This window comes from Camelus dromedarius, chromosome 36 (genome assembly GCF_036321535.1).
Source record: "Camelus dromedarius isolate mCamDro1 chromosome 36, mCamDro1.pat, whole genome shotgun sequence".
Taxonomy (NCBI): Eukaryota; Metazoa; Chordata; class Mammalia; order Artiodactyla; family Camelidae; genus Camelus; species Camelus dromedarius.
This window is the reverse complement of record NC_087471.1, coordinates 5,892,687-5,914,979: the sequence shown is the minus strand read 5'-3', so window position 1 is coordinate 5,914,979 and position 22,293 is coordinate 5,892,687. Positions and strand designations below refer to the sequence as shown.

The window sequence follows — 22,293 nt, the reverse complement described above, 5'->3', positions numbered from 1 at the left end:
ACCCGTCGTGCGTGCTGGCTGGGATGATGGCGGACTGGTGTATCTCCATCACGGTCCTCCCACCTGACACCACTCCAAGGTAACTTCTTGGGTGGGGAGGCCTAGGCTGATATTAAATCATGGCTTCTAGAGGGAGGGAAGGAGGAGAGTTGGGCTAAGACCTGACCCTTGCAAATGTGCATCCCCTGGGGGCGATGAGCCTCCTGCCGACTTTCAGACAAGCTGTGAAGTACTTTCTTAAAGGCTTGCTTGCTGGTGTGCCTAGCCTTGCTCTCCCTGTATCTCTCCCTGATGCAACTTCCAATGAGACTTTCAAAACTGGTGATTTTTCCTCACTGGCAACAGCCCCAGACTGTCACATTGTGGAATTTGCAAGTCATTCTCAGATGCTGCAAATGTGAAATGTCATTCAAGCACAAGACTGGGAGACCAGCCCTGGACCTTTCACTGGCCTTTTTTTTTTTCTCCACCAACCCACTGGTTAAAGCAGGGCAGGTCATGGCCTCAATGCACCTTGAGTTTCCCCTTTGGAAGCGGGTGATAATCATTCCCAGGGCCCAGGCCCTCCCTGGGGAGGTGATGCGTTTTGAGTAGGACAAGTCCAGAAGATTCTGTGAATTCCTCGGAGGAAAGCCTTTTGGAGAGCCGGGGGAACTGTTGTCTCTGGCAAGTGGGCCCGCATTCAGACTTTAATTTGAATTTTAAAACGTGCCAGACGCATGGCCAGCTTCTGGGCTATTGGGCTTAACGTGCAACTCGCAAGTCTAGAGAGACTTTTGTTAGAAAAGGAAGCCGTGTATATGGTTATTTCAACTCTTCTCTTTTGAAGTTGAACTTCTGGGAAAAAAAATTCCTACCACTTGTGGTTGTGGAAGAGATTCCACAGCAGTGAGGTCAGGAGGGACGTTCTCCGTGTACGTGTGTGTTTTCCTGCACCGAGGGCTCTGAGCGGCCCACGTGAGCTCATTGGCCTGCAGCGAGCACGGAATATGAGCCACAGAGGGTTTCCCCGCCGCCCCCTGGCCCAAGTCCAAGGGCAGCTGGGAGGCAGTTCTGTCTTCCCTCACGTCCACTCCGGCCTGACTCACAGCTCCTCCGGGCGGGGCGCAGGGTGGACTTCAAATGTGGACTTCGAACGTGTAGACCTGGAAGGGACCTCCGAGCAGGCTGAGCCCCAGGCCCTGCCACGTGAGGCTCAGCTTAATACTGGCAATGAGTGGGGTGCGGACGGGAGGGTGAGGACCACTCAGAGTCCCGTGGTTACGAGCCTGGGGCACGGGCTTGGAGTCAGAACTCGGTTTTCACCCTTCTTTATCGACTTAGTGGCTGTGTGAACTTGGAGAAGATGCAAAACCTTGCTGAGTTTTCTCATTTTTAACCCGTAACACGGGTATCCCACTGGCTCTCTCATCCATTGTCATGGGAACTGAGGAGGGGAATGGATGTAAAGTTCTGAGCACAGAGCCTGATGGGTAGTGAGTTGGCTGGTATTTGATAAATGAGGGCCCTCAGGATCGTTATGATTCAGAAAAGAGACAGGGCCCTGTGGTTGGGGCATAGGGAGGAGACTGGCAGGGCCCATGGAGGGGAGAGATGGTGTTTTATGAAATGAATGAAGTGGATTTGAGCCCAAGAGAACAGGAAGGAATTGGTTCTGTGGAGGGAGAACGGAGAAGACATTCCATTTGGAAGGAACGATCAATGTGGAGCTTACCTGACCGCTCTCCCCGGGCTTTGGAGGGAAACCGTCTGCATCTTCCTTCACCACGTGGGAGCACAGACACACACACTCTGCACAACGCAGTCACATGCACATCATCCTGCACACGGACACACACAGGCAGTGCACTTCCACAGAGACATGTGCACAAGTGCATGGACACACACAGAGACACACACACACACAGACACACTGTAAACACTCAGGTGCACACACATGCGGTGAGTCAGCAGAAGAACAAGGACAGTGACATCAGTCTGGCACTTTCTCTTCTCCCAACATCATTTCCCGCATCCCAAAACCCACCAGTCATCCTTCTGCTGAGGGGACGCTGCTCTGCATCAAGACAAGGGTCTGCTGAGCCCACCCCCAACCCCAGGCCTTCCTCCTGCTGGATTCACCCATCACATCTCCCCTTAGCCTGTGGTGGTGCTGATGCAGGGGGTGGGTTGGGGTTGTGTGGGGGGTGGATCTGTGATCTGTGAATTTCATAAAGTCAGCCCAGCCTGCCTGCCCCATGAAGCCACAGGGGTGATGCCACAGCAGTCACTTTCCTGGAATTCTAGCCTGGCCTCCTGAGATGCAAAGATGCAGGAGGGGGCTGGCGGGTCTAAACCTCAGGGTCTTTCTTGCTCACCCCATCCATGTGTCTCGGTGGCACAGGTCCTGTGACCTGAATGGGTGCTGTAAAGGATCCAGAATCCAGGGTGGCAGACATAATCCTGCCACTGGCAGCTTTCTTTCCGCTCTGCATGGAAAGGAAGCAGGGCCAAATGCCACCCCTCCCAGCCTGCATACTTTCCGCCGCCTTGCAGGACCAGGGAATCAGGGCCTGGCTTTGCACCCTGAAGCCAGTGGCAAGGAGACATGAATCCCTGGGCACCCAAATAATGGTCCTGTTCAACCTCGTGGTTCATTTGCATCCTGGCTGGACGGGGGTTTGGACACTCGGGTGCCTGGGTTCCTCCGTGCCAGCACCCCTGCCCGGCTCCCCTGGCTCAGCTCGGGGAGCCTGTCACCCTGTACCTCCAATGCTCCCTGCCTCTGCGTGGTCCTGCGAAGATCACTGGAGTCACCCAGTTTTCTCATCTGGAAAATAGCGATGATGACAGCTAACCTCCTCATTCTGCTGTTTGAGGATTAAGTGGGAAGATGAACATAGAGCATGTACTGAGGCCCTGCTGGGCACAGGCCAGGGCAGAAAGAAGAGGGGCTGAGAGTGAGGGATTCAGGAACTCCCATGGTGTCTGGGGACAGATTGGGTGAGCCTCGGAAAAACATAAAAGCTATCACTGCAAATCCCAGGGAATCCCTGGTCCTCCACCCAGCTTGGCCTCCCGAGGCCCCTTGTCCTACTAAATCCCTGGGACGTGGGTGTAGACTTGGGGCAGGGACACTGTAGCTCAGTGGCTGGGGTTGGGGAGGAGAGGTCACACTGCAATGAGACGGGAGCCTGCCCTCCACCCCCAGCCTCTTCTGTGTTCTCCTAGTGGGGTCCGGCCTTTGGCTCACTGCCACGGAAAGGGGGTGGGGGGAGGGGGAAGCTTTACCGAAGGATAAAGGGGAGACACACACACACACTCACACACATGCACACGTATGCTTTGGAGTAAAATGCAAACATGCAAATTATTTTTACTATTGAACATGAAATTCAAGGAACACGTTTTCTCTTCTGCTCTCATTTTGAGACCCCTGCAGGAGGAGGCTAGGGTCCTCCAAGTCTCTGATTGCACAGGTCACCCCTGCTCCCTCTCCTCTGGTCCCTGCAGCCATTCGACCTCCCACAAACAATGCTTGATAATTGTGGCCTCATGCTGTGTGCTCTCCGGGAGCACCCGCAACCCCCCTAAGCCCCCTGCAGGACCAAAGGGGAGAGGCAGGCTATAGCTGAGTGCCCAGGCTGTTGTCACCTCTCCACGGCCAGAGCAGGAAGGTAACCCATCTCCTTCCTCCTAGAACATGAACATCCAGGTGGAGGACATCCGGATCCGAGCCATCCTCTCCGCCTACCGCAAGCGCACCCCGGTGACAGAGGGCTACGTGGAGGTGAAGGAGGGCAAGACCTGGAAACAGATCTGTGACAAGCACTGGACAGCCAAGAATTCCCGCGTGGTCTGCGGCATGTTTGGCTTCCCTGGGGAGAAGACGTACAACACCAAAGTGTACAAGTAAGGCTGCTGCGGAGAGTGTGGCTTCCTGGGCTCTGGCCCTGCCTCGTTGTAAGAGTAATCTCTGCAGGGTCCCGGGCCCCCGGGGTCCCCCCAGCAAATGGTTATCCTGAGAACCCTGGGATTTTGCATCAACTGTTAGGAAATTGAGAAACTGATCCATTTGATTCGGTCACACACATCCTGAGTAAATCTTGCCATCCTGTTATAGGTTCCAAAGTTAATATCTCCCAAGGGGAAAAGGAGATTTAGAGTAATTTGGCCAGAGTGTGTGTCTAGTGAAGGGTTTTCAGCCCATGACAAGCTGGTATATCGTCTGGTCGTGGGGTCGTCCTACCTCCTCTCGTGAGGGTAATAATCATCTGTTTTTACAGAAGGCTTACTGTGTGCCAGGCTCTGTCCTTAGTCCTTAATCCTCACAACACTAGGAAGCAGGGGTCTATTTCAGAGTTGAGGAAATGAAGTCAGAGAAGGATGACAGAACTAGAAAGGGGCAGATACAGGATCCAAACCTGGGTCCCCAGTGACAGGGTTCAGACTCCTCCAAGAGTGCAGACTGACAAGACTACCTCTCTCCTTTCAAGCCAAAGAGAGAAGTGGCTTTCAAGCCAGGAGACAGGGGCTCCACCCCAGCTCTCCCTCCAGATCCCTGGGGTCAGTGCAGGCTGCGTCCCTGCCTGGGCTTGGCCTGGCTGCCTTTGGTCAGAGCCCCCAGTCCACCACGAGGATGAGTGCTGGCAGGGGAGCTGCCCAGCTGGGCAGGCGATCAGAGTGGTGATTCCCACTCCAGCCACCCCCAGACATGGCCCAGACCTTCCTGTTTGCACAGGGCAGAGTGAGGGGGGTGAGCAGGGTGGTCCCCATCCTCTAAATAGTTTGGTGAACCCCTGCCAGCTGGCCAACTCCTCCCCTGGAGACACCATCTCAGCTTTTCCTTCCAATTAGAGCCAAGAAAAGCAAGCCCCCTTCCTTGACAGACCTCCTACCTGCTGGCCCCACCAGAGCCCCCAGCCTGGCACAGGTCTGAGCCCAGTCCTGGGAGCAGGAAGTCTGCCATCAGCCCTGCCCAGAGCAGGATGGGGTGCCATCCTGTTCAGATGGCATTTGAAAGCCACCTTCTCAGTTGCAGAAGGTCCAGAGTCTTGTTCCTGGTTTTGAAGAGAGATTGCAGATCTCAGATCCCTTTTGGCAACTGGGCCCAGGGAAGTCCTCTCATGTACTGGATTTTAAACCCCCTCCTGGCTCCTCCCGCTCTGTCTGTGGCTTTGCTTTTTCAAATGAGGGCAGGAAAAGGCTTCCAAGGCTGGGAGGCATCCGAAGAGGTGGTGGTGGGCAGTCCCCTCAGCCAAGATGGGAGACGATTAACAGACACTGGAAACCAGCTCCTTCTCCAGCCCTCTCGCTGGAGATGGTGTAGAGCAGCCGTGGTGGGTAAGCGAAAACCTTCTGGGTCTCAGCTTGTCTTTGACATCATGTGTTAGTCTCTGAGATGCTACTGACAGTTGAGCCCCAAAAGGGAGAGGCGTGCTGGGAAGAGTTTCTGTGCCTCAGTGGCACTGTTAGTGGCTGAGATGGCAGCTGGGAGGCGGACTGGGGAGAAGCTGTTAGGGAAGAGTGGGGTCCTTGGACGTCCCCTAGCCCAGCCCTCAGGCTGCGCAGGAGGAGACCCAGGCCTGAAGGGGCCACAAAGCAGCTTCTGCCAGAGCTGCTCCAGGGAGTGCTCTCCGCACTTCAGACCTGGCTCCAGCTTTGCTCCGCCCTGGAGGCAGGGCCTGTCTGCTCCCCACAGGCCCTCCCCAGGGGCTGACTGGTAAGTCTGAGAGCCGGAGCAAGACTGGCCTGGGGACAGGGCTATCTGTGAGCCCTGCTCAGAGACTGAGGACAACAGAGGCCTCAGAGCCAGAGTGACGGCCACACTCTGCGTGGTCCCTGAATCCATGCCTTCCAGTAGCATCTTTCCCCACCACCCTTTCACCCTTCCTGCTGCCTGTCACTGCTGTTGCTGACATCACGCCCCCAAGGCAGGCCTCGGGGAGGCCTTCACTCTAAGAAGTGATTCCAGCTGGGGTGGGTTAGTGATCTCCAGGCATCCACCAGGCCCCTGAGGGAAATTCACCTGGGCAGCATCTGAGGCCTCTCTAGCCTGGCTCCCTCCACTAACCTGCAGGGTTGGTGACTTTACTCAGTGGCCTTAGAATTATCCCCAAGGCCAGGACTAGAACTCTTCATCAGAGGCTCTGCTTGTCATCCACCCCTGACTCCCCCCACCACATCAGAAGAGTCTGGCGGGGTCACTCACAGGTCCGCCAGAGGCCTCTGCATTCATAGGCTCGCCCCAGAGTGAGTCACGAGCTGACTTCTGTGCTGAACTGGGGAGCCACACACGTACCTCTAAACTGATGAAGCCGAAGTCTCAGGGCCCATCCCCCAGGGCCAGGAACGTTTCGTAGTCCTTTTTTCCTTTCTTAAAACAGGACCCCAATATTGATACTGATTTGTGGATACGAGCTCACTAAGCAGATGCTGTGTCCCATGTCGCTTCTTGGGAGTCAGGAGGGTGCACTAACACTTCGGTAGGTTGGATGAAACAGAGACCCGAAGGAGGCCCCCCACAGCGAATCAGAGATGCCTGGACCCCTTGGTTTCATGTAGAGGAAGGGGTACAGAGGCTTGGGGAGACTGGAATGTTGGAGTGGAATTGTCATCTAAGACCTGTTCACCCACCCTGGGAGGGTCCAGAGACACACTGTTTGCCATGACTGCGAGGAATGAATTTGTGAGGGGAGCCCTGGCATTCTTAAGAGTCCCTGACCGCTCTTCTCTGTAAGCCAGACCGAATGCTGGAAGCTGTAGTCACTGCAGGTTGCAAAACCTCAATGCAAGGGGAGTAATTGGATTCGGGGAGTGGTCAGGGCCAACTGACAGCAATCAAGGTCAGAGGCAGGTGGGCATGGCTGCCGCATGGCCAGCAGAGTCAAAGCAGCCATCAGACCAGTCCGACTCCCGCAGGCCCATGGCGTTGGCTACTTGATCTCATTGGCTGGATCCTGGTGCTCCCAGAAGTAAAACAGGAAGCCTACTAAATTTTTACTTGATCTGTAAAAGCAGGAACGTTCTAAGTCAAGAGAACAAAAATCTAACCTGAATCATAAAAGCAGACAATCGTGGCCCCTCCATCGTTTTCCAGGCCTAAGCCAGTTTACAGACCCAGAAACCCTTGAATGAAGAAAAGAAGGGGGGGATCCCCCTTGAGGAAGGACCGTGGCACACTGCCAAAAATTTGTACTGTTAGTCATTCCCCCAGCCTTCCTCAAAGGGACCTACGACCTTTTCCCAAGGTCACTGGGCATTGTGGAAAAGGAAATAATCAGAACTTTCAGGAACCCATGGACACCGGCTCTGAACAGAGATTGATTCCAGGGGCCCAAACATCACTGTGGCCCACAGTTAGAGTGTGGACGTCAGGTGACCAATGGCGTTTTAGCTCAGGTCCGTCTCACAGGGCCTCGGTGGGTCCCTGAACCCATTCTGTGGTTACCTCCCTAGTTCCAGAATGCATAACTGGAATAGACATATTCAGTAGCTGGCAGAGTCCCTACAAAGTCTGGCTCCTGTCTTGACTGGGGGAGAGCCAGGAGGACTTCTGAATTTTAGTTGAAGCAGTTCAGTTCAGTGTTCTTCCAGCTACCCAGCCATTGGCCTAGACACCTCCTTCTCAAGCAGGCTTCCTGCTTGGCCAAGGCTCTCCTCTAACTCCAGTCACCCACCAATCACCAGGCCTGGAGGGGGCTGTCCACCCATCCTCCCCAGCGCCTCATCTTTGCATCTCCTGGGGCCTGTCCCGAAGTGAATCACGGGGGCGGGGTGGGCTGCCGGTGGCGGAGGCCTGTGGAGGATCACAGTTGAGTTCCTGTGAGCTGACGTAAGAGGGCAGGGGCCTGTCTGGGGAAGGAGGAGCAGCTCTGTGTCTGCTGAGGGTGCTTCGCTCTATATTAAGAACTTAGTACCTCTGTGGCCTGGGAGAGGGTGGTGGTCACTGAAAGCTGGGAGCAAGAAGGTGTTCCAGTTCAGTGAGGTCTGACCACTCCTTGTGCAGCTGACATCCCCTGGGTGTGTTCTCTGGCCTGATTGTGGGGAGTCATAACAAGCTGTAACCACCCCCAGCATGTTCTCCAGTCCGATGTGGGGGTGTCATGGGAAACAAGCTGGAGGCTGTGTTTCCAAGTGCAGGGCCTTCCAGGAAGTGGGAAAAGGCAGTGGCTCTTGGAATCATTAACAGTCCTCTGGTGTAGCTCTCTGCTCTGGCTGTAGCGATGTTGAGCACACGCTATGAATTTTTCCGAGATAGTCCTTTTTCAAAGATTCTGTCATTGTACCCGCAGGTACAGTAGAATTATTACCAGTCACAATTTTTAGTTAAGGAAAGATATTGGGAGCATCTGTAGGGTTTCTCCTTCCTCTGAGACAACGCAGAAACTTCTCATTGACTCTGAGACAACGCAGAAACTTCCAGGCCTACTAGACCAGCAGGGACAGACCCGCTTCTGCGCATTCAGGGCCAGCCTGCCCTGGGCCTCCGCTCGACTGGGCAGCTGCATGCTGTCCAACTCTGCCTGGCAGCTCACTGAGCTCTGCCAATCAGGGGCAAGCACACAGACCCCAAAGACCCAAGACAGCACAGGAGGACAGGGCGTCCTCCCCACTCTCCCCTTTTTCAAATCCGGCCATCATTCAAGGCCCAGTTCAAACTCAGTCTTCCAGGAAGTCATCCATCATCACTGCAGCCACAGGCTCCCTCCCTTCTCTCATCTCTTCTTTTTTTCCTTTAACCAATATGGTTTTTATTTATTTAGAAACATTTAGGTTTGTAACTTACATTTAAGTAAATTTGTAAATGCTGGGCACTGTGGTAAGTGCTTTACAAGTATTAATTCATATAACTTTCCTACCAATCTTATGACATAGATCCCACTGCCACTTCTGATTTGGAGATGGGGAAACTGAGGCACAGTTTCCTTTCCGTTAACTGAGTCATTACTTGTTGATTGGTTATCATTTTAGAAAGGACTTTGACTCACCTTGATCCATATTCTGCCTTCCAAAAAAAAAAAAACACCAAAAAAAACACACAATATAGCCAAAGAGCTTCCCTAGGATGTGACATGGAGACAGCCTCGTCCCACCGACTCCTGGGTGAAGATTTGGTGTGGTCTGTGGCTGAGTTTCATCACCATTGTAATTTCCACAACAAAGCCAATTCAGCAGGTGGGGTAATTCGTCTGTTCTCATTGTTTCTCAGTGGATTTGCACCTTTAATCTTGTCTATCATTGTGAGAGTTTTATACTCAACTTATCCTGCTCATCAACAAAGGGAAATAAAGACAGGGAACCACAACAGATCATGTTAAAGTGACCAACCATTCCATTTGCCCAGGACTGAGGGGTTCCTGGGACCAGGGCGCTTATCTCTCTCTTTTTTTCTTAATTGATCAATTAATTAATTTATTTATTATTGAACTATCATTAATTTACAGTATTGTGTTAATTTCAGGTGTACAGCAAAGTGATTCAGTTTTATATGTATATATTCTTTTTCAGATTCTTTCCCATTATAGGTTATTACAAGATATTGACTATAATTCCCTGGGCTACACTGTAGGACCTTGTTGTTTATCTGTTTTATATATAGTAGCGTGTATCTGTTAATCCCAGACTCCTAATATATCCCTCCCCCTCCCCTTTCTGCTTTGGTAACCGTAAGTTTGTTTTCTGTGTTTGTGAGTCTGTTTCTGTTTTATAAATAAGTTCATTTGTATCACTTTTTTAGAGTCCATGTGTAAGTGATATCATAGGATATATGCCTTTCCCAGTCTGACTTACTTCACTTAGTATGATCATCTCTAGGTCCATCCATGTTGCTGCAAATGGCATTATTTCATTCTTTTTTATGGCTGAGCAATATTCCATTGTATTCATCTCTTTTAGAGCCCTTTTTGCACTTTGTATTTACAGGCTTAGTATTATCTCACTACGCTGAGTTAGTCTTTTGTCTCCTAGACTGTGAGCTGCAGGGGGCAGGAGGCCATGACCACCCTTCCAGGTCCTGCTCCCCAAGGCCCAGAGCAGGCCCTGCATGACCAAGGTGCTGAGGTACTTGCAGACTTTCTGGAGCAGGACTGGGCTCCAAGAGCAGGGACCATGCCCGTCTGGTTCCACCACCAGATCCCCAGCAGCCACACAGTGGCTGGCCCTGGGCAGGGGCCCAAGGCCCAGTCGTGGAAGGAGGGAGAGGTGGGCACCACGATGCCCCGGTCACCTGCCCCGTCTCGCCTTCCGCAGGATGTTCGCCGCCCGTAAGAAGCAGCGCTACTGGCCGTTCTCCATGGACTGCATGGGCACGGAGGCCCACATCTCCAGCTGCAAACTGGGCACTCAGGTGTCGCTAGACCCTGTCAAGAACGTCACCTGTGAGAATGGACTGCCGGCTGTGGTGAGTTGTGTGCCCGGCCAGGTCTTCAGCCCTGATGGACCCTCGAGATTCCGGAAAGCCTACAAGCCAGAGGTGAGGACGAAGCAGGAGTTCTGCCGCTTGGCACCTGGAGGGGCGGGCTGGTGGTTAAGTGAGCAGACAGGGACCCCCAAGAGAGGTGAAGAGAGCCTGCCCCAGCTCAGACCACTTTTCTAGAGGGCAGGAAGGTAGAGGACCCTGTCAGGGCCAGCCTCACCAAAAGATGCCACCTCTAGGGGTGACAAGCAGCTGGGCCCCTGCCCCAAATCGTTAGCACCCCCACCTGCCCTTCCAGCACTGCTGCTCCACTTCCCTTCCCAACCAGAGTCCCCTTTGTAGAGGACAAATACCCAGGAGAGGACTGTGCCTCATTGCTGACCATCACAGGCGCTGTGCACAGTCTGTGGACCCGTGCAAAGGGCGGGGTGAGGGGCGAACACCTGGGGTTCCTGCACGATTCCCGAAGGAATCAAGCATCCTGGAGACAGGACACAAACCTCAAAAGCACATGAAATCAGCTACAAAGGTTTTCAAACATCTTTTCGTTTATTCTACAACAGAAAGAATAACAATTTTTTAAAAGCTTCCACCAGGGTAGTAAATGGGAATGTGCCGTCACTGTATTACCTGTACCCGCTCTCACGTTGTATGTTTGTGAACCAGCACATGTGTGTGCATGTGAGTGTATGCAAGGGATGTCGATGTACATCTGTTCACATAAATTATCCCCATTTCAACTGACTGCATCACCCCAGCCCTGGCAGGCTCAGCACGTCCCCTGAAGAAGAGAAAGTGTCCTATTCTGATCTTCCCTCGTAAATCATTAGGAGGCTTTTCTTTGTCCTCCCCTCCTGTTTTCATAGCCCCACAAAGGGTCTCTGCTATTTTGGGCCAGTGCGTGGGAATAGCACCTGGGAAGAGGAGAGGGCGGGCAGGAAAGATAGTTAATCATTTCTTAGGGAATGATTCCTGTGCCAGATAAAACCTGATTACTTGGGAATCGGTCCCCTGGGCTGGAGTGAGTTCCAAGTCAGCTCTGATCACCTCAGGGGTGAGAGGAGGGAAGAGGGCTCTGATGGGGGCGGGTGTCAGCTGGGTCCAGGAGATGGGGCTGGAGTAGCGGCCCCTCCCCAAGCCGAGGCAGCCTCATTCTGTGTCTCCTGTTCCCTCTCCCTGTCTCTGCCCCATCTTTCCCCTCTGCCGTCTCCAGTCTCTCCTCTCCATCAACATCAAACGACCTGCTCTCGGGCAAGGGGTGATAACATTCATCCCCTGGAAACTAGGGGAGGAGCCAGATAAACCACACTGGGTGCCCCCTCCCAGGCCAGGGTGGTGTACTTGGACACAAGAAGAAGCTTTAAAGGAAAGGAGGGAAATGAACGCAGCAAGCCCAGCCATCAACCAGAGGGTGCGGGAACTAATGGGGATGTCTTCTTGGCACTTCCAGCCGGCAGCCAGCCCTGCCCCGCTCCGTCCCCACAGGGGCCTCTAAGGTGCACAGACCCCACCACACATCACACATGTGCAGCCAGGCCACACAGGCACTCCTGGACAGGGCCAGCCCCCCTGCAGCCCCTTGCTTGCCCCTCTGCCAACGGGATGTGACGGCCACATCCTTTCTACAGCCTCAGCCTGGGCCTCTGAGCTTTCCTCATGTGTCATCCAGAATACCAGGCCTACTGTTTTGGAATTCCTCTTACTGTGTGGTTGAAAGCAAAGGAATCAAGTTCATACCAAACCAATTAAAAAATAAAAATAAAAAGAGCAAGCGAGGGTTACATCACATTTTCCCCTGTTTCTTTCTTTCCTCCCAGGCCAGCTGACTCTGCCTGGCCACTGCCAGCTGCAGCGAGGTTATTTAGGACTCTGCCTCTTAAGTTTGGGTCACAGATGGTCCACTCCATGGGAAGGGGGCCCTGGAATCCAGCTAGGCAGCTTGGGAAGGGAAGTGGGGGAAGGGAGAGGTTCTACAGCAGTCCACGGCTGGGGCCAGTAGTCCTGTTGTGTTTTCTAAAGCTAGAATGAAGGTTCCAGAAGCCAGTGGAGGCTTTGTACCCCTCCTCGTCCCTCTTTTCTTCTCCCCCTAGTGCCAGGGTCAGTCCCTGAGGTCTGCAAATCTGGGTGCTGTCGCAGCACCCCACCCTGCCATGGCAGCCAGGAGGCACAGTCAGTGGCGGAGAGAGGTGTGGCCGAGTGGGGACCTCAGTTGGAGGATGGAGACACAGGTTCTTCTTCGATGCCTTGGCCCTCAAGGTGGCTGGTGTACATTAATGCTTGAAAAACACCACCTCCAACCAGGCCTGCTTTGAGTGGGTGGGATGAAAGGAGTCCCGGGCTGAGGACTGCACAGGTCACAGTAGAACAATGACTCTGGTCTGATCAACACAATTAGAAGGGCTGCCCAGTCACCCCTTACATCCTCTGTGTTAAATCAGACGGAATCAGCAGTAACTAAGAGCCTCGCAGCCTTCTGAGTTCCCCACCGCAACACACACCCACGTGCACACACACATGCATGCACAGAGGCTGATGCAAACCAGGGTATGTGGACAGATGGAGTTGAATGACCCGCCTCCCATCCTGTAAGGTGAGATTCAGTGGGATTAAGATGCTGGTGAAGAGTAGGTCTTACTCCTGTGCAATTAAGTAAACCTCATAAGGTGATTAAGGCTCCCAGGCTGTCAGTGAGCAACTGGGGTATTTAAACAGTAACCGCCCAACCCTCTCGGTGTATCTGGTGGGGCTGCATCTTCTGAAGAGTTGGGCTGATTTGGACGTGGAGTAGAATCAGGGTTGGCGGGAGCAGAAGTGGTAAACAGCCCAGCTCCAGGACAGATGTTGGTCTTAACCAGTGTGAGGCTCCCCATCCCCTGGCCACATCCGTTCTTGGCTGCCTTCTTGGCGAGGCCCCGCCCTCTAGCTCCCTGTCTTCTCCCTCCCTCATCTCATTGGCCTGCAGAGCAGGATCCTTGCCGAGTGATCTGTTTAGTGCCCTGGAGTCTCCCCCAGGGCTGGACCACAGCACTCCGTTACCAGCATGATAGAATTACGATAGAATTACCATCCGTTTGGAATCTGCAGACTTTGGGGGTAGGAGCTTCTTTCTGTAGCTCTGAAGCTTGAGGTTCTGGAGTGAGGGAGTGGAGGGAAGGGCAGGTGGTAAGGTCCTCGAGCTAGTATGGGGTGGGGTGACGAGCTGACGAGGGCTCCCGAGTGGTCCAGGGACGAAGCTCCACGAGAAGCCCGCGAAGGGAGCTCGCAGCAGAGCCAACAACGCAGAGGGAGCATGCGCACCACGCGGAGTGAGCATGCGCACTCCTCCCCTGTAGGGGGTGCGCACACACAAACCCGGCACTGCCGGCCCGAGCCTGGGGCCTGGGTTTGGAGTGTGGTGGTCGGGAAGGGAGGGGCGTGCGCTGGGACCATCTGCGTCTCCGCTCAGCAGGAGCGTGTGTCTCTCTTCAGCAACCCCTGGTGCGGTTGAGAGGCGGTGCCAACGTCGGGGAGGGCCGCGTGGAGGTGCTCAAGAACGGAGAGTGGGGTACCGTCTGTGACGACAAGTGGGACCTGGTGTCTGCCAGCGTGGTCTGCAGGGAGCTGGGCTTCGGCAGCGCCAAAGAGGCCATCACGGGCTCCCGGCTGGGGCAAGGTAAGACCGGGGAGGACGTGCCGTGGCCTCCCTTCACGGACAGTGTCACGTGGGGCGCCTAGCTCCGCGCTGGCTGGCCTTGTGCTTTCCAGGCTTTTCTTCCTTTGCCTCCTCCCTCCAGCAGCTGCTGCTCTGTTGGAGGATGCTGGGCCTCCACCGCGGCGGTCGGAGCTGGAAGGGCTTTAGGGAACATCCAGTCCCCATATTATGGATTTGGGAGCTGAGGCCCAGAGATGATGAGACCACTTATTAGCAGCCAATGAATACTCTTCTGGAGGTCTCCCAGCTCTTAACCCTGTGCTTGCTCGCACGGCCCCACTGAGAATGCTGCAATTTCCAGGCCCTTCCGCCCAGAGGAGGCCTCAGAATTCATCAGGCTGTGGACCACCCTGGGCACAACAGAATCCCAGATGTCACCTTACTTTTCCACCCTGGGTTAGCACCACAAATATTCTCTCCCTGCCACTAGAGGTTGGGAACAGAATGCCCTTCGCCCAGTGTCATGAGACACTAACATAAGAAGTAGCCTGGTTTTTATTAAGTGTCCCAAACAAATGTCATTGGAGCAAAGAAGAAAAGTATTAGGAGGTTTTCAAGCAGGTCGCCCTGTTGAGAGGAGTGTTGTAAACATGACAAGACAAGGGACCGCTCTCCCTCCTGACCCCTGTGAAGAACACTGATCTCTGCCAACCCTGGTCCTACAGAGGGGGGAGTCCTCGCCCCCAGTAGACTCTGCGGCCCAGCGAGTGTCCAGCCCTCATCCGGAGAACTGTATGTTGAGCAAGGGAGACTGGAATCTTTTCAGTGTCAACCCCCAGGGAGGCTGCTGCCAACCAGGGGCTGCCGTAGTTGGGAGGGGTGAGGAAGAAGGAGAGTGGGGTGCAGGTGAAGGGGGGAGTGTCCTATCCTGTGGGGAGAGGATGTTTCCATCAGTCAGAATAGGACCATTGTCCCACAGCAAGGAATGCGGTGAGGTCACTGATCACAGCCTGGAGGAAATAATTGCCCAGGGGACCCGGGAGAGATGGCACTGCTGCAGAGGGGCTCAGTGGTCATCCAGTCCAGTGGATGAGGACTCTGAGGCTCCAGAGAACGAGCCTGAGATCGGCCGATAATTAGTGGCAGAGAAAGACTGAAAGTCTTCTAACTCTCAGATTTGGGCTTGTCCCCCTACTTACCTGTCTCAGCCTGTTCGCATTCAGGACACCTCTCTATCTCCATTCTCTAATCCCTGCAGGCTTCCTGGGGTGCGCTGAAGTTTGGGGGTCTAGGGTGGACTTGAACATTGCACCGTGCTAGCAGGCAGTTATGCCACGTGACAGACCTCACCCCCCACCTCCCAGTGGTGAGCTCTTCTGGGTTCCCTTGGATCTTGAATATTCCCACAGTCCGTGGTACTAATTGGCTAATGTGTTGGTTTGTGGTCTCCCAAGGCCTACAGGACAAAGACCACTCATGCTGAGGAATAAACAAGCACTGGATGACATAAACATTCCATTTATCATGGGCGTGTGCTATTTGACCTAATTATTTCACTGCCCAGAGCTGCCAAAGGTTTCCAAGGGCCTATGGAACTCTGGGAGAAAGAGACATTTGGCATTTTCAGTGCTGTCCTTGAAAGAACCATTGGCTGATTTATTATCTTCTACCATGCGGGGCAGATCAACTCTGGTAGGCAGAAAGGGAAAAGTCCACATTCAGTGTCAAGTCACAGAGCAGACAGGGTCAGTTCTCAGTCCTGGCTCCAGCCGGTGGATCCAGTGACCACACCCACAGTGAGGGTGGTGACAGGGCAATGCCTGAGAGTCTGGTAGGCTGAGCCCTCGTCCCAGCCCTGCCACCTACATGCTCGGTGACCTTGAGCAACCTTCTGGGCCTCAGATTCTTCACCAGACTCACAATGTCTGAGGTTCTGTCTCTCTAGCCTCCTGTAATTCTGAGACCTGCTCTCATCACCAGGATGGATGTTAGGGCAGAAGCAGGCACTGCACTCTGTGTTCTGAGACCCTGTGAACGCATCTGGACTCCAGCTCTCTGTTTATACACCTGCCTGCCCCCACGCCCCACTCACAGCACTGTGGGGATATTCATTTTATGAAGAATGAATGAATGAACGAATGAAGGTGTAAGTTCCAGTTGCGTAAGCAGGGTCAGCTGAACAAACTCTTGGTAGAGAAGTTTCAACGTTCCAGACCCAGCTGTCCACGAGACATATAACGTGAGCCATGTATGTGATGTTACTTTTTCTAGTAGCCGTGTAAAGAACAAAGAAAAAGAAACAGGTGAAATTCATTTTAATAATCTACTTTCCTTAACCCAGTATATCCAAAGTATGATTTTAACATGGCAATCGGTAGGACTTTGATTACTGAGATAGTTCACGGGTAGTGTGCTAACTCTCTGAAATCCAGGGTGTGTTTCTGCACTTGAAGCCCGTCTCAGGCTGGACTGGCCACATTCCAAGTGCTCAGCGAGGCAGTGGCTGCTGCACTGGACAGGGCAGCTCTAGAGCTGTGCCTTTCAAACCCGTTTGCCTGATATCCCCAATCAGAAATACTGACAGAGCATGCTGTGCGTGTAACGCTGAAACAGAAGTCTCCGGAAATGGTGCTGACTTTCGTAACATGCAAAGCGCTGTGCCTGTCCTAACCGATTCCACTGTGCTCCTAAAAATCTGGTGGTGATACTTCAATTAAAAAAGAAAAAATAAAAAAATCTGGTGGCAACCTGCAGAGTCTATTGTGGGTCCAGAGTCCATAACATTGTTCTGAGGGGTTGGATGTGGCTTCTCCCCAGCATCCTGTTTCTGCCCCAGGCCTGTGGGGCTGAAGCTACTCTCAGACTGAGGCTATTTTCTAGCATAGGGTTTCTTCTCTTGACTCTCTTGAATGAGCTTCAGAAACTCAGCAAGATCAAGCTGTGGGGTCAGATTGCCTGGTTTGAATCCTGGTTCCTCCGTCAGTCCAGTTATTTAATCTTTGGTCCCCGTTGGGGACCATTTTACTGGGTTGTTGGGATGATTAAATGAGTTAATATAAATGATGTGTTTAGGACAGAATCCAGCACATGGTAAGTGCTCAGTAAATATTAGATACCATCACCATCACCACCACCACCATCACCACCACCATCACCACCACCACCACCACCACCATCACCACCACCACCACCATCATCACCATCACCACCACCATCATCACCACCACCACCACCACCATCACCACCACCACCACCATCATCACCATCACCACCACCATCATCACCACCACCATCATCATCACCACCATCATCACCATCATCATCATCCTCACCTTCATCAAACAAGCCTGTGATCTAACCGGATATTCAAGACCAAGGTTGCTGCCCATCTTAATTCCTGAGCTGTGGCCCTGCTTGTGTCACAGTCTCTGTTTAGGGTCTGTGTTTTGCACAGCTTTTCTGCTCTCAGTCCTTAGATATTTCCAGCCAGAGTTCCTGATGTGTTTTTATAAATTTTATAAAATTCCAAGCAATTAGAAGCTTCATCATTTATGAATTTCCAAGGAAACGGAAACTTGGCTCTTACCTATTACCATAGGTGGCTCCTGGAAGTTAATTTTTGGCCTCAGTGAGCCCAGGTGCCAGGTATCTCCAGAAAACCCACTACCACCCAATAGAGCCAACGGCCCTCTCCTTTGGGCTCCAAAGCACAGGTTGTCACCTCCGCTTTATGCTTTACCACATTATAAGTCTTTGTGTAAAGTGTCGGCCTCCGCCAGGCACTAAGTGTGAGCGCGTCATGGTAGGTGCCTACCTCTCCCTTCTGTGAGTCCCCGACACCTGGCATAGAGGCTGACATCCAACGGGCACTTATTGATCAAGGACAGCCATTCAGGTGCTGTTTGTAGCACTTTATGTTTGCCAGGCTCTGGCTGGGAATTCCAAAGGAACACAAACGTGATGCCTGCCCTCGTGGGGCCTCCAGCCCCTTGGGAAGCAGACAGACACTGATCACAGAGCTACCTGAGTGCAGCGTGAAGCAGACGGCTCACTGGAGACTACCTGGGGGCCCTGCTTAGACAGGATGCTGAAAGGCTGTGTCATCAAAGTGGCACTGAAGCCCAACCCTGAAGGGTGAGCAGGAGTTCACTGCTGAGGAGAGGGAGGAAGAGGGCCCAGGCAGAGGGAAACGCTCCATAGGAGGCTGGTGGGGCTGAGCTGTTTTACCCTGAGATGCACTGAGACACTGTCACAGAGTTTTAAGACCGGGAATGACATGATTGGTTTTTGTGTTTTTTTTTAATGGAGGTACTGGGGATTGAACAAGTACCTCATGCATGCTCAGCATGCGCTCTACCAGCTGAGCTATACCCCCACTCTATTCCAGAAACTTTCCTACAGAAGGTTACATAGCGCACGTTCATTTCCATCCACAGGGATAGGACCCATCCATCTCAATGAAATTGAGTGCACCGGAAATGAGAAATCCATCATAGACTGCAAGTTCAATGCCGAGTCTCAGGGCTGCAACCACGAGGAAGATGCTGGTGTGAGGTGTAACATCCCCGCCATGGGCTTCCAGAAAAAGGTGAGGAGGACTGGATGCCCAGAGGGGACCGTGTTCTGTTTTGGTCAGTGAGGCCCCAGAAAGTATAGACCAGGTGACCTCAGGCTGAAGCTTTCTAACCGATGTATTAGGGTGCTCTGACGGTGAGCTCAGAAAGTTGTCGATAACTATCACCTCACCTTGATGGCTGTGTCAAGTAAGAGGGCTGTCCTTACTAGGATGTTGGGCATCCACTGTGCACCACGCCCTGCCTTGGGGCTGGACAAACAGTGTGATCGCAACTCAGTCCTTTCTGTAAGGAATTCAAGGTCAACACCACCTGTGAGACACTTGGCAAAGGCCCTTTCCAAGAACCCAGAGGAACCACATTACAAATCACATCTGCAAATCACACAGATGTAAGTACAATACAGACAGTATTCGGGGACAGAGACTATATTTTGGTTTCCAGAGGGAACAGAAAGGGAACCTTAACAATATGTCTGAGACACACCCCTCCCTTCCTGAGACAGGATCTCTAAAAACCTGCATTGTCTCCTGGAGTGCGTGGCCCTTCCCACAGGGGTAGCCAACAAGATGAACTTCTCTTTGCCGGGAGTTCTATCCAATCCTACAAAAAGGCCCAGTAAATCCTATGTAATGCTCTGCACTGACCCATGAATTCGGCACGGGGTTGGCACATTGGAAGAGTTTCTTGAGGGATTATTTAAAATATGAGCAAATGCAGATACCTCAGGGTGCAGGACGGTTCCTCAGCCAGGTTCGTGCTTGGACATATTCTTGACCTTGGCACCAGCCTGCCAAAGGCACTACTGAACTGAGCAGCCACAATTCATGCGGTTCACCGCCCAGGGGCCAAACGTGTGAAGCCAACGGCGCTCAGCCAAGCCGTGTTTGCTTGTGGGTGAGCAGGGGTGTGGCCCCAGCCCCACAGCCATGGGGAAGGCTTGCCGTCTCTAGCTGCCCAGCAGGATTCTACACAAGCCTTAATAGAGCTGTAAAAGCTGGCATTCCAGGTGTCCTGAGACACTGTTCACTTAGGACAGATTGGAATTGGGTGGAGTGGGATTTTTAACCCAAAATAAAAGACCTAGACTGAAGAAAGTGAAGTTTTCCAGAAAGGTTTTATGGTGGTTGGAGCTGAGCCAGCTGGTGTCCCTGGTCATGCAAGAGGCCCCCCCACTCCCAGCACAGACAGCCCCCACCTTTTCACCATCCCTCCAGGCTCTGGGAAGTAAGCCCTGCACTCAGGCCTAGGGCGAGTTTTATGCCTGAATCTGCCATTTCTATCCCCTGGGAAGGAAAGGGGGATGTCACCCCTGAAAGAAATCCCTGTGGGCCAGGCTTCCGGAAGGCCTGGCTGGGGGCTTTCCAGGGTATTGGCAACAACACGGGGCCAAAAACTTGAGACTCTTGAGGTTTATCACTGTGTTAGTTTGCTGGGCTGGCGTACCAGAACGCCACAGACAGGGTGGCTTCAAGAAAAATGTTAAAAAAAAAAAAAAAAAGAAAAAGAAAAAAAACAAGAAAAATGTATTTTCTCACAGTTCTAGAGGCTGAAAAGCCCAAGACCGAGGTGTCAGCAGGGTTGATGTCTCCCGAGACCCCTCTCCTGGGCTTATAGACAGCCGCCTTCTCACTGTGTCCTCGCGTGGCCTTTCCTCTGCCCGCACATCCCTGTGTCTCTTCCTCTTCTAAAGACACCAGTCATTTTGGATTAGGGCCCACCCGTATGATCTTGTTTAATCTGAATTACTTCTCGAAAGGCCCTTCTCCAAGTCAGTCACATTTGGACTAACACGATAGTGAGGGCTTCAGCATGTGAGTTTGGGAGGGGAGGGGGACACAAGTCAGTTCCTAACCCTCACTCACTAGCTGATTCCTTAATTAATCTCTTTAAAGTTTCAGTTTCCTCCTCTGAAAATAAGGAGGTAGGAGAGGTGACTCCCAGTTTCCCTTCCAGCCCCCAGTTCATTCCGAAATTGACTTTTCTGTTGAATGACTAATAAAACTCACAGACCTGGAACTGGGTAGTTTTGTCCATCCAGCCACAGCAGAGCCGCATCTCTTTCATCGCAGGGAGAAGCGCCAAGGCGGGGTGGCTCTGGGCATGGCTGCGGGGTGTACGAGGCAGGTGAAGCCGCACAGGGGCACCGGCCGCCTTGCTGACCTCCAGCTCCCCTCTGAACTGCGGGCCTGGCCCTGTCTGGGGAGCAGGACCAAGCCCACGTGTGGAATGTGAGTTGGAAAGTGTCCATGCAGCCTTCCATGTTAACATCTGGGTTGTGGTACCTCACTTCCTACCCGCCACCTCCAAAAATAGGTGTGGGATTGGCTAACCATAACTTTATCAAAACACGGTGTGGCCTGGCCAGGCCCCATGGGCTGGAGGTCATGTTTTGTTTTTCCTATTCGTGCTCAGAAACTCAGCTGCCTGCACTCCACTCTTCTTTCAAACTCCATACCGCTGCTGCCCAGAACTAAAGGAATAGGAAAAGAGAAATGCCTTTGGGCTGTTTTAAGAAATTCAGAGTATTGACCTTCCCTGACCTCCCCAAGGGGTAATGAGGTGGAGAGGGTGCGGGCCAGAGGCTCCTGGCTGACCTCGGGGCCCCTTGGGGTTCCACTGATGCCGGTGGCGTTAGCGCATCCTTCGTCAGCACACCAGGCCACGTCCCAAACGGGGCGCCTGCGATTGGAGCCCTGGGAGTGGAGAGCTGGGTCCTGGGCCAACTTTGAACTTCATGGTTGGCCTCTCTTGTGCCCTCCAGTCTTTTCTAGAAAATGAGAAGATGCCCCCAGTGCATCTTGAAGTGCCGGGGTTCCTCCCAGGGCAAGGGTGTCTGGTTCCCTGTGCCAGAGGCTGCAGCTTGGAGTTTCGGGAAGTGCTTCTAGGAGAGGCCGTTGGTGCGCGCACGTACATGCTCCTTGCCCCAGAGCAGTGTGCAGCCGCGTTCTTCAGCCAGAGCCTCTGAGACTTCCGTCGGCTTTAGGAGCCAGGACAGGAACACAGCCACGTGGCCAGCCAAGTTTGGCTGCCCAGGCAGTGGTGGACAAGGGACAGGTACCCTCCCAAAGAGAGCCCTAGAGACAGGAGCCCCCCCATTGAGACCTGACCGTGGGAGCCCCGCCACCCTCCCGTAGCAGGAAGACGTGTGAACGGGAGGTTCTTCAGGCTCCTCCATCCTCATCTTTCCCTAACTTTGGGGCAAGAAAATGATGTCAGTTCTGGGAGGGCAGTGGCCCATGAAGGGGGCAGCAGAGGGAGCTGTCTACCTCCAGTATAGTCAGTGAGGCAGGGCACGTCCGTAGGGAAATAAAAAATAATAAACCCACTTAAAAGTCCTGCTTTTCATCATCACTGCCCACTGGCATCCTGAATTTCAGTGCTAACCTGGGCCTTGAAAGGGGTCCTGGCCCACAGCCCCACCTCCCCAGGGTACCCCACCCTCCACCTCCCCCATGCTTGGCAGTGGGACTTGGAAACCATGCCGAGGGGAAAGGGAGAGGATCTGGACCTCCTGCAGAGAAGGGAGACTTCAGGCTTCCTAAATCAGGGTGCCAGCTGTTTGAGGGCTCCCCTGAGGCCTGGAGGTGAGGCCTGCAGCCTCCATCACATCCCCACTGCCTGTCTGTCCTGGACACAGTGTCCTCAGGCCACAGCCAGCCCAGGACGCTAGAGACGTGGGGTCAGGAAGG

At 53.2% G+C, this 22,293-nt stretch overlaps 1 protein-coding gene across 1 annotated transcript in view; it reads left to right on the top strand.

Moving 5' to 3' along the window:
* Window positions 1-22,293, top strand: part of LOXL2 (lysyl oxidase like 2) — an 89,614-nt gene that overhangs the window by 45,500 nt on the left and 21,821 nt on the right. Inside the window, exons 4-7 of the mRNA XM_031442208.2 lie at window positions 3,680-3,891; window positions 10,231-10,453; window positions 13,865-14,048; window positions 18,464-18,615. Coding sequence (XP_031298068.1) covers window positions 3,680-3,891; window positions 10,231-10,453; window positions 13,865-14,048; window positions 18,464-18,615 — 771 coding nt within the window. The remainder of the gene's footprint in view (window positions 1-3,679; window positions 3,892-10,230; window positions 10,454-13,864; window positions 14,049-18,463; window positions 18,616-22,293) is intronic.